At 44.2% G+C, this 12,095-nt stretch overlaps 1 protein-coding gene across 1 annotated transcript in view; it reads right to left on the reverse strand.

Annotated features, from left to right (window-relative positions):
* The window catches only part of LOXHD1 (lipoxygenase homology PLAT domains 1), a 225,390-nt gene that overhangs the window by 113,392 nt on the left and 99,903 nt on the right, over positions 1-12,095 (reverse strand). Inside the window, exons 17-19 of the mRNA XM_061636319.1 lie at positions 7,066-7,258; positions 3,838-3,998; positions 1,671-1,968 (exon numbers count right to left, since the gene is read on the reverse strand). Coding sequence (XP_061492303.1) covers positions 1,671-1,968; positions 3,838-3,998; positions 7,066-7,258 — 652 coding nt within the window. The remainder of the gene's footprint in view (positions 1-1,670; positions 1,969-3,837; positions 3,999-7,065; positions 7,259-12,095) is intronic.

Here is a 12,095-nt window from a genome sequence, read left to right on the forward strand (position 1 = left end):
ATTGTGAGATGACTCATTGCTTTCCCTTCCATATAAGGGTTTTCTTCAGGCTCAGTGAGCCCCCAAACCCTCTGTCGATCAGTGGGGGGTTCTGGTGAGTCCTTAATTCCCCCAGGAGAAAGTCCAGGACTCTTCTCATCATAGGGACACCCACACTTAGTTACAGAAGCCTTCACAATTCCGTTCCTCTCTTCATGGAGTTAACTTCACTCGCTAGTTAAGCAAATCCCCCACTTATCTCGTAATCAGTTCACAAGTATATAGGAACATGGGAAGCTGCCTTATACCAAATCAGACCATTTGTCTAGCTCAGAGCTGTCTGCACTGAATGGCAGTGCTCTCCAGGCTTTTAGGCAGAGGACATCCCTACTTGGAGATGCCAGGGATTGAACCTGGGGCCTTCTGCGTGTAAGCAGATGCTCTACCACTGAGCTACAGCCCTTCCCTCTCCAGTGCTACACCGGCCTGTTATCTTTTGCCTCCAGTGCCAGTTGCCTTCAGTCATGCATTGAACCTCACTCTGCCTCCCCTGGCTGCACCCTCCTATATGTTGACAGAAGGGATAGCAGATGCGCACACCTTAGCTAGCAACTCCTCAAACAGATGTTCAAGCCCTTTCTGTTGCCAGCCTTGCTCCTTTCATTGGGGGACTGTTTTTGTAGCAGTGCTGGCAATCTAAATAGCGCTTTCTCGTGCACAAGCTCCACATGAAGCAGAGGTCTGCGATTCTTTAAACACTGCACCAGCCTTCCCCAACCTTGTGCCCTCCAGGTGTTTTTGGACTTCAATTCCCATCAGCCCCAGCCTCCAGCTAGCATGGAAAATAGTCAGGGATGATCGGAGGGGACATCCAAAAAATCTGGAGGGCTCCAGGGTGGGGAATGCTGCACTACACCTTACTTCTTCTTCCTCTTCCTCTTCTTCTTCAGCCCACACAATGATGCATCTGCACTGGTATAATGGAGCAGAAAGACATTGGTACTTTCTTCCCAGCAGGAACAATGACCATAATCTACTGGAGAAGTATTTATAAGTTTGAGGGGAGGGCTAGACAACAGGTTTGGTTGGGCACATAATACCTTTGTTAGGTAGGCCAGGCTTAGTCAGTGACCTTCATTGCTCTTCAGGGATGTGAAGTCAGGTCTCCCTCCTTCAGAGGTGTGGCTGTAAGCATTTATCACCACACCACTTGTGAAAGGAGGACAGGTGGGCAAAGGGGCTGGTATTTTCCCTCCTGCCCTCTTTTCAGCTCAAAACAAGACCGGCATCATGGCTCAGTTTTGCTGGGAACCTGCCAAGGTCCACACTGCTGGTGCAGTGGGGGACACTGCTGACTCCGCAGAGCTCTCTTCCTTCTCTTGGCTATGGCCCCCTGTTCACCTGCCCTCTGCAACTAGTGTCAAGAAAAGGAACCTTAGGGTTGTACTCAATTAAGTCCTACTCAGAGCAGACCCACTGAAATTAATGAACCTTAGTCAGTCATGTCTATTAACTTCAATGGATCTATTCTCAGTAGGACTAACAATGAATACCACCCTCAGCCCCTGTTTGCCTTGCTCTTTCCCACTGGGTGACCATGTGGATTGGGCCTAGAAGAAGAAGACAATCATCATCACCATCACCCCTCTACTACTGAGCTATGGCCCTTCCCCAAGGTGATCCTAGTTTACCTTCAAGTTCAGATCCATCCTCTGGTATCACCTCCACAACCAGTTCCTTGTCCTCTTCATCACTCGCCAGCCAGCGGTGGAGCACAAAATTATAAACCTCCATGACATCAACCTCATTAGGCTCCTTCTCTTCCTCTTCTTCAACTGGCTTCTTTTTCTTCTTCTTCCTCTTCTTTTCCAACTTCTTTGTACGCGTCTTCTTAACTGTGACACTTTCCAGGAACCAGCCAGCCCCAATGCCTGTCCCATCATGGCCAATTCGCATCTTGTAGACCTTCCCAACATCCACAGCTTCTACCTTTAATATTGTTAGTATTTATTTATTTATTTAATTCTACTTATATACCACCTTTCGTCAAGAGACCCCAGGGTGGTTTACAACACAGAACGGAAAAAAGCAAGATATATATCAATACTTAACGTAATATCTATACAATATAAAAAATTAAAGCAATTATAATGAGGAATACTCAGTAAAATGCAAAGTCTCACAAGGTAAGTTATGGTCTACTTATCTCAGGTTCAGCTGTAAAATGCCATACATATATAACAATAATATTAGCATTTCATTGATAGTCTTATCCTCCATGAATTTGTCTAATCCTCTTTTAAAGCCATCCAAGTCGGTGGCCATCACTGTCTCCTGTGGGAATTTCATAATACACTGCATTAAAAAGTACTTTCTTTTGACTGTCCTCAATCTTCCAACATTCTGCTTCCTCAGATGTTCACAAGTTCTAGTGTTACGAGAGAGAAAGGAAAACTTTTCTCGATCTACTTTGTCCATGCCATGCATAATTATATACACTTGTATCATGTCACCTCTTATTCGCCTTTTCTCAAACCTCATAGGGGAGTTGCTCCACCCCCTTGATCATTTTGATTGCCCTTTTCAGCATGTAACAGCCCTATGGACCATAATCCATAGAAGAACCATCAGCAGAATCTCCCCAGCCAATCTAAAAGCCTGAGTCAGTTGATACTGAAGGAGATTCTCCCTCAAATACTTGGAACCTGAGCTGTTTAGGGCCTTATAGACAAGTACTAATTCCATAAGGAAGCCACAGACCTGAACTTACAAGCTCTGAACAGGGTGGTTTATAACAGATGCTATTGGAGGTAGTTGATTCATAGGGTCGCCATAAGTCGGAATCGACTTGAAAGCATATAACAACAACAACACAAGTACTAATACCTTGAATTGGGCCCAGTAGCTGACTGGAAGCCAGTGCTCTGCCCGCAGGATTAGTATTACGTTATCCCACCTCACTGCCCCACATAATGTTGGGCTCCAGTGCCCTGGCCAGCACAGCTAATAATCTGTGCAGTGATTGGTGCACAGCCAACAAGCAGGGATGCTAGGCATTAGAGTCCAGAAGGACTGCAGGTTTCACATCCCTGCTTTAGAGGTGAGGGGAGCAATGTGTTTCAAATCATTCCATAAGACGTGCAGGCCCTGAAGGAATCAGTCCAAATGGATTAGACATGTTCAGCCCCTCAGAACGTCTGGATCTTAACTCCAGTCTGTTGCCTTGTCTATTTCTTCTTCTTCTTTGTTTCCATAAGCTATTCTGCATGGTTTAATCTGGCTCTGCCAGTCATGGGAAGGAGCACGGCAATGAATATTCTGTCTCCGAGCACTGGGAATCTTATTCAAAGCTCTCAGGGTTGGGAGTCAAATGTGTTGTGTGGACATGGCCTTTGACAAACAAACAGAAGGCATCTTGCCTAATGTCCAAGTCTGCCAAAGATCCAAAATCTAGATCCACAGCATCTCTGCTGGTGAAGAGGGGAAGTCTAGTCCCAGGTGGGGATGGAAGGCCTTGTGAAAATTCTTCAGCATTTTGGTTCAGAATTCTTCTAATAAACACATTTTTGCATGTAGTTTTGACTAATGTACACATTTTGCAACCAATTTCCCCTAATATAATGCATTTTTGTATGTCTTTATTAATATATTCATTTATACGCCCATTTCCCCCAATATACGCATTTTTGTAAACAGTGGTTGAACGACTGCGTCACAAATTTCCGATAAGTGCAGATTTTGAAGGATGGCTGCGTTTCATTTCTCACATTGTTTCAGAAAGTGCAAATTTGATAGATTCAGCTTTAAATTGGATTGAACGTCTCCCCCATTCCTAGCCCTGGGAAATCTCAGCTGTACCTTGAAGGTTTCATTTGCTCCCCTCTCGTAGTTGTTTGACCTGTTCTTCAGGATCAGCACCTCTGTTTTGCCCAGCTCACCATAAATCTGCATGAAGACGTTCGCATTGGTGCCTGCATTCCGGACGTTGCCAGTAACTACGCACACCTCATAATTTATCACTGTGTTCAAAGCAAACCAGAGGGGGGAGCAGGGGGAGGGATGAAAGTTATTGTGGGAATTAAGATTGTTCTCAAACATCACTCTTACAAAATCCCAGAAACAGGGATCCATATTTCTACTATTAGACCTTTTGTTTATTTATTATAAGTCCTTTTCATATCAACCCTCAATTATATCCCAATACATTTTCAAGTAAAATACTCAGTTCTTTTAATTTACTTAAAGCAGACACAGGAAGCAGCTTCACACAAGTACAGACTCTCCATCACTGGAGCCAAGAACTCTGGCTGGCTGAAGCTGTCCAGGCTCTTAGGCAGGAATCTTTCACACCTGATCCTTTAAACTGGAGATCCTTAGGATTGAATGGAGGGCATGCTACTTGCAAAACATGGACTGTGCCACTCACCTATGGTCCTTCTCTATGAGGGTCAGATGCAAAACTTAGACAACTGGGAATCTGCCATATTAGGAAAGGAGAACAGGGAGACGGTGGCGCACAAGGAGACAAGATGCCCGAAGCAATATATTGTTTCATGCTTGGATGTTGGGAAATTCAAGCAATCTTTACACTCCCCCGCTACCCTCTGTCGGCCACGTTTATATTCTACCCCTCCTCCCAGGAGGAGCCTAGGCAAACAAAATCACAATGTCAGGCAACCCATTTTTGCACAGCCGTATTCATGGAAGACATCAGCTGATCATCAGGGCTTGCAAAGCTTCATGCACCATGTTTTACACGTCCTGACAATCAGCTAATTATTGGGGCTTGCATAGGTCTGTGCTCAGAAGTCCAGACAATCAGCTGATCATTGGGGCCAGCAAAGCACCATGTAGAGGTCTTTGCAGATGTCGTCAACCAGCTAACCAGCAGTGCCTGCAAACTCCCTTTCAGCTGAGCAGTGTCTTTACCTGCTACACACCTGATGTCATATATATGACATCAGATGTAGGGCAGGTGGGTGTAGATTTCCCAAAGTGGCTTCAAGGACCAAATGGGGAGGCCTACTTGACCTAATAAGGCCCAAGGACCGGAGGTTCTCCACCACTGCTTTACAGAGAGGAACGAAAAGTGAAGACTTTAGCTGTCTTTAGAGCAATTTGCTATCAAATGTCCAGGCAGCCGGCCACCTCCAAAACTTCTCTACGCTTCCTACACCCATTCTAGCCAAACCAGCTCTAGCCTCCTTCCAATGGGGGGAACCCTAGGAAAGGCATTCTAAGGGGCCTGTGCAAAAACAAAAAATCGGCTTAGAGGGCTACTAGACCCCCCACAGCAGCACCCAATCAAGGACCAAGCCACTCAAACCTAGGGTAACAGAATGTATCAGGGAGGTATAGAGAGAACCAGGAGACTTTTCAAAGCACTTCAGGTTTTATTATTATTATTATTATTATTATTATTATTATTATTATTATTATTATTATTGTTGTTGTTGTTGTTGTTGTTGTTGTTGTTGTTGTTGTTGTTGTTGTCTTTATTTATACCCCACCATTTTTCCAAAACTGGAACACGGCGGCTTCCAGATAAAAATGCATATAATTAAAAACATACAAAGTCTACATTAAAATAAGATTAAACTATTTCCAAAGGAGGTCACTCTCAGTGGCCATCAGCTGGTTGTTGCTGAGAATGAGCCTCATTGGCTGCACTAGGGAGGTCACCTGACATCACATACGACATCGGGTGGGCGTAGTTTGGGGAAATTGACCACCAGGGCCTAACTGAGACCCCAGCTAAGCCCACAGGCCAGAGGTTCCTCACCTTCTGAAGAACATCTTCTGCTTGACACACAACTGTCAGGATGTCCCTTAGCAAGAGGGAGAATGAAGAGGGAAGGGATCATAGGAATATAGGAAGCTGTCTTATACTCGGTCAGACCATTGGTCCATCTAGCTCAGTATTACCTATCCTGACTGGCAGCAGCGCTCCAGGGTTTCAGGTTGAGGTTTCTCCCAGCCCTACCTGAAGATGCTGAGGATTGAACTTGGGACCTTCTGCATGCAAAGCAGATGCTCTGCCACTGAGCTACGGTCCTTCCCTGATCCTGACTCTTTAGGATGATTTAAAAATGTTTTTGCTTATGGGGAGATTCTATTGTTTTATATTGCATTGTATTGTAATTTTGCATTATGCTGTATTGTAGGTTTTTTAATTTTTATTTTTGTAAACCACTTAGGGACTGTTTTAGTATTAAGCGGTATATAAATATATGAAATAAATAAAATGAAATAAAAATAACTGCATTTATATGATTGGGCTTATCCCCAAAACAAGAAGCTTTTCATGGCCTTCATTTTACTTGGGTGGCCTTCTTGGACTCCCTGATTTTGGTTCCTGCTTATTTGTTCATCTTCTGACAACAACTACTGCTATTTGCTACTACATGAAATGTTCCTTGAGCACTAGCAATGTGCAAGACTCTGTACATAGTGAAGTGACACAGTCTGTGTGTCGTCTCACCATTCACCTGGCTCAGATAGGGAATAGTCATCCAGGGTCTTAGGAGGACTTAGACCCCTTACTTTTTTTGGAAACAGGGCCCCAGCTAGGTCCATATGTCTCCAGCATCCTATGAGCCAATCAGCATGAAAGGGAAGTGTGTTAGCTACTGAGAAGAGTCTTCTAACATGCTTCCTTGTCCTTTCCTGCTGATTGGAGTGAAGGGAGGTGAGTCAGCCACTGAGAAGACTCTTCTCAGTAGCTAACACACTACCTTTCCATGCTGATTGGCTCCTAGGGATGTCGTCGTGGGAGAAGGCATGAGTGGGAAGGACTGAGGAGTGTGGAGATGACAATGGAGAGCAAGCAAGTGAGAGAGAGGGCATGGCATGACCGCCATGAAGGGACCCTGCCCTTCTGAATTTGCCACTATGCTACTGGCTGCAGGTGTTCAATATATAATGAACAGCCATCATTAAATAGTGACAATTTCAAACAGTTAAAATTCCAGGATTGTTCTTCTCTGCTTCCAGCTGAGCAAATCCAAGAGGACCTTCCTCTGTTCTTTTTCACTCCCAGAAATTTCTATCAATAATAAACACTAACAATGTGCCGGTGTTCCTTACATTTCTCAATCGGCACGATCTCGCTGGGGTAGACCTCAATCTCTACCTTTCCATCAGCTTCGTTTTTGTCAAGCCACCGGTTGCAAGGGAAGTTGTACTGCTTGCCATGGACAGGAATCATAATCTGGACACTGCCAAGGTGCCAGCCGGCTCGGAGCCCAACATTGTCATGCCCAATGAGAAGCCGTTGGATCTTTGGGAAACAAAGCAGAAAGAGTTTGGGTGTGCCATGGAAATGGCACAAGATGGGCATTTGCATAAAATCGTGCTTCTCAAACTAGAGTCGGGGGGTCATCAGGGCTGGTGGTAAGAATGCAGGCACATGGGTAGGGGTCATCCATACCCAGTTCAGACAGGGCCCAGGACAAGAGTCCATCATTTCACAGGACCCGACAGAATCTTCTACTGTTGTTATTTATTTATGGCGTTTATATACTGCTCAATTAACCATATCCTCTGGGTGGTTCAGGAATTAATAAGAATAAAATACAAATGCGATCAATTCACAACTAAACCAATCAATGCCAAAGCAGCCCCAACATAAACATAGCATACAACCATACAAAGCAGCATAAAAATCAGTAAAAACTGCATGAAAACTCAACAAAGGTGGAAAACACAACCGTTCTTAAAGAAAATTAAACTGAAAAGGAAGGAGAGGAAAATCTTCACCTGATGCCAAAAGATCCTAATGTGGACTTCAGGCAAATCTGTCAAAGGAACACATTCAATAACTAGGGTGCCAATGGTGGATTTTGGAATTGTTCTGGTGGACCAACATGGCCACCTATAATTTTTGAGTGTCTTGGAGGACTCTGAATTGAGCATAATTTTCTACTACCTGAAGATGGGACCTTGGAGGTAGGTGGACTTACATGTCCATCAACCACTAAAAAATGCTGTCCACTTTGGTTTTTATTTATGTTTTACCTATTGCTCTGGCCAGTGCTTTTTTGTGATGGTACCCACCAGTACTGAGTACTGCCACCTCTTTTTCTGCTGCCATTAGCAGCCATTCTGTTCTGGCATCCATGGCACTTTTGCCAAGACGTGAGTACTGGCACCTCATTTTTACCCCTCCCAAAAAAGTATTGGGTCTATAAAGACTCCCACATTTCCCTTTTCTTCTGTTCTCTGCCTCAGAAGGGACCTGTGAATTCTGCTTAGTGCTGTAGTAGACTAAGTATAACAGTGAGACTGTGTGTGCAGCATCCAACTAAATTCTGCACAAAGTAGACCCATTGAAGTGAATGGACCTGAATTAGGCATGTCCATTAATGTGAATGGGTCTACCCTGAATGTGACTGACATTGGACACAAACCTATAGTTGTTGTTATTAATGGGAGATCAGCCATTATTATTATGGTCCCAGCAACCGTCAATGCACCCTGAAACCTGCTGAGCAGAGGCTAATCTAAATGACCCTGCATAGCTCTTCTGGCTCACCCTCTTAAGACTGTTACAAACTGCACAGTTGGTGTCTTTAAGAAATCAACATGCTCCTCTTTTCCTCTTCCCTCTGCCTTGACCTGTCATTTTCCTGAATGCTGAGCTTGCTTGCTATCGCATGACATTTTCCTTGGGTCTAACAAAGGTCTCGCTGAACTTGAACCAGAATGGAACCAGACTGCTGGCACTTAAAATTAAAATTAAAAAGGTAGCAGAGCAGCTTTTAAACTGACTGAGGGGGGAAACCCGACAGGAGCTGAGAAAGGTCCGGTTCGGAATAAACCTCCCCCCTGGGATAAAGACCAAAGAAATGATGAAATTTTAAAAGGGGTAGGCCTAGAAGTAGGCATTGTGAGAGCAGGAGCACAGAATATAAATTCAGAAGAGCAAAATTACCACAGGCCAAACCACAAGTGCCAAAGACACTTGAAGAGAGACACTGCTTACAAGTGCCTGTACGCTAATGCTAGGAGCCTCCGAACCAAGATGGGAGAACTGGAGTGCTTGGTCTTAGAGGAGAGCATTGATATAGTGAGCATAACGGAGACCTGGTGGAATGGAGAAAACCAGTGGGATACGGTTATCCCTGGATATAAACTATATCGGAAGGACAGGGAAGGATGTATTGGTGGCGGAGTCGCTCTATACGTGAAAGAAGGCATTGAATCCAGCAAGCACAAAACCCCCAAACAGGCGGACTCCTCCACAGAATCATTGTGGGTGGTGATACCATGCCCCAGGAGCGATTTAATACTGGGAACGATCTATCGTCCCCCTGATCAAAATGCTCAGGGAGACCTGGAGATGAGATATGAAATTGAGGAAGCATCCAAACTAGGAAATGTGGTAGTAATGGGTGACTTCAACTACCCGGACATAGACTGGCCGCATATGTGTTCCAGTCATGACAAAGAAGCAAAGTTTCTAGATATTCTAAATGACTATTCCCTAGACCAGTTGGTCATGGAACCGACCAGAGGGACGGCAACCCTGGACTTAATCCTCAGTGGGGACCGGGACCTGGTGCAAGATGTAAGTGTTGTTGAACCGATTGGGAGCAGCGACCACAGTGCTATTAAATTAAACATACATGTAAATGGCCAATTGTCAAGAAAATCCAACACGGTCACATTTGACTTCAAAAGAGGAAACTTCACAAAAATGAGGGGATTGGTAAAAAGAAAGCTGAAAAACAAAGTCCAGAGGGTCACATCACTCGAAAATGCTTGGAAGTTGTTTAAAAACACTATATTAGAAGCTCAACCGGAGTGCATACCGCAGATCAGAAAAGGTACTGCCAGGGCCAAGAAGATGCCAGCATGGTTAACGAGCAAAGTCAAGGAAGCTCTTAGAGGCAAAAAGTCTTCCTTCAGAAAATGGAAGTCTTGTCCGAATGAAGAAAATAAAAAAGAACACAAACTCTGGCAAAAGAAATGCAAGAAGACAATAAGGGATGCTAAAAAAGAATTTGAGGAGCACATTGCTAAGAACATAAAAACCAACAACAAAAAATTCTATAAATACATTCAAAGCAGGAGACCATCTACGGAGACAATTGGACCCTTGGATGATAAGGGAGTCCAAGGTGTACTAAAGAACGATAAGGAGATTGCAGAGAAGCTAAATGAATTCTTTGCATCTGTCTTCACAGTGGAAGATATAGGGCAGATCCCTGAACCTGAACTAACATTTGCAGGAAGGGATTCTGAGGAACTGAGACAAATAGTGGTAACGAGAGAGGAAGTTCTAGGCTTAATGGACAATATAAAAACTGACAAATCACCGGGCCCGGATGGCATCCACCCGAGAGTTCTCAAAGAACTCAAATGTGAAATTGCTGATCTGCTAACTAAAATATGTAACTTGTCCCTCGGGTGCTCCTCTGTGCCTGAGGACTGGAAAGTGGCAAATGTAACGCCAATATTCAAAAAGGGATCCAGAGGGGATCCCGGAAATTACAGGCCAGTTAGCTTAACTTCTGTCCCTGGAAAACTGGTAGAAAGTATTATTAAAGCTAGATTAACTAAGCACATAGAAGAACAAGCCTTGCTGAAGCAGAGCCAGCATGGCTTCTGCAAGGGAAAGTCCTGTCTCAGTAACCTATTAGAATTCTTTGAGAGTGTCAACAAGCATATAGATAGAGGTGATCCAGTGGACATAGTGTACTTAGACTTTCAAAAAGCGTTTGACAAGGTACCTCACCAAAGACTTCTGAGGAAGCTTAGCAGTCATGGAATAAGAGGAGAGGTCCTCTTGTGGATAAGGAATTGGTTAAGAAGCAGAAAGCAGAGAGTAGGAATAAATGGACAGTTCTCCCAATGGAGGGCTGTAGAAAGTGGAGTCCCTCAAGGATCGGTATTGGGACCTGTACTTTTCAACTTGTTCATTAATAACCTAGAATTAGGAGTGAGCAGTGAAGTGGCCAAGTTTGCTGACGACACTAAATTGTTCAGGGTTGTTAAAACAAAAAGGGATTGTGAAGAGCTCCAAAAAGATCTCTCCAAACTGAGTGAATGGGCAGAAAAATGGCAAATGCAATTCAATAGAAACAAGTGTAAAATTATGCGTATTGGAGCAAAACATCTTAATTTCACATACACGCTCATGGGGTCTGAACTGGCGGTGACCGACCAGGAGAGAGACCGCGGGGTTGTAGTGGACAGCACGATGAAAATGTCGACCCAGTGTGCGGCAGCTGTGAAAAAGGCAAATTCCATGCTAGCGATAATTAGGAAAGGTATTGAAAATAAAACAGCCGATATCATAATGCCGTTGTATAAATCTATGGTGCGGCCGCATTTGGAATACTGTATACAGTTCTGGTCGCCTCATCTCAAAAAGGATATTATAGAGTTGGAAAAGGTTCAGAAGAGGGCAACCAGAATGATCAAGGGGGTGGAGAGACTCCCTTATGAGGAAAGGTTGCAGGATTTGGGGCTTTTTAGTTTAGAGAAAAGGCGGGTCACAGGAGACATGATAGAAGTGTATAAAATTATGCAGGGCATTGAGAAAGTGGATAGAGAAAAGTTCTTCTCCCTCATAATACTAGAACTCGTGGACATTCAAAGAAGCTGAATGTTGGAAGATTCAGGACAGACAAAAGGAAGTACTTCTTTACTCAGCGCATAGTTAAACTATGGAATTTGCTCCCACAAGATGCAGTAATGGCCACCAGCTTGGACGGCTTTAAAAGAAGATTAGACAAATTCATGGAGGACAGGGCTATCAATGGCTACTAGCCGTGATGGCTGTGCTGTGCCACCCTAGTCAGAGGCAGCATGCTTCTGAAAACCAGTTGCCGGAAGCCTCAGGAGGGGAGAGTGTTCTTGCACTCGGGTCCTGCTTGCGGGCTTCCCCCAGGCACCTGGTTGGCCACTGTGAGAACAGGATGCTGGACTAGATGGGCCACTGGCCTGATCTAGCAGGCTCTTCTTATGTTCTTATGTATATTGCAGTTTAGAAAGGATATGATACCCTTTATACAACAGGGATTTACTCAGCGTAGAACCATTTAAAATTAATAGAGCCGAGTAAATGTCTGTTGATTTCAATGGGTCTACTCTGAGTAGGACTAGCATTG

The sequence above is a fragment of the Rhineura floridana genome, chromosome 1, assembly GCF_030035675.1.
Source record: "Rhineura floridana isolate rRhiFlo1 chromosome 1, rRhiFlo1.hap2, whole genome shotgun sequence".
NCBI lineage: Eukaryota > Metazoa > Chordata > Lepidosauria > Squamata > Rhineuridae > Rhineura > Rhineura floridana.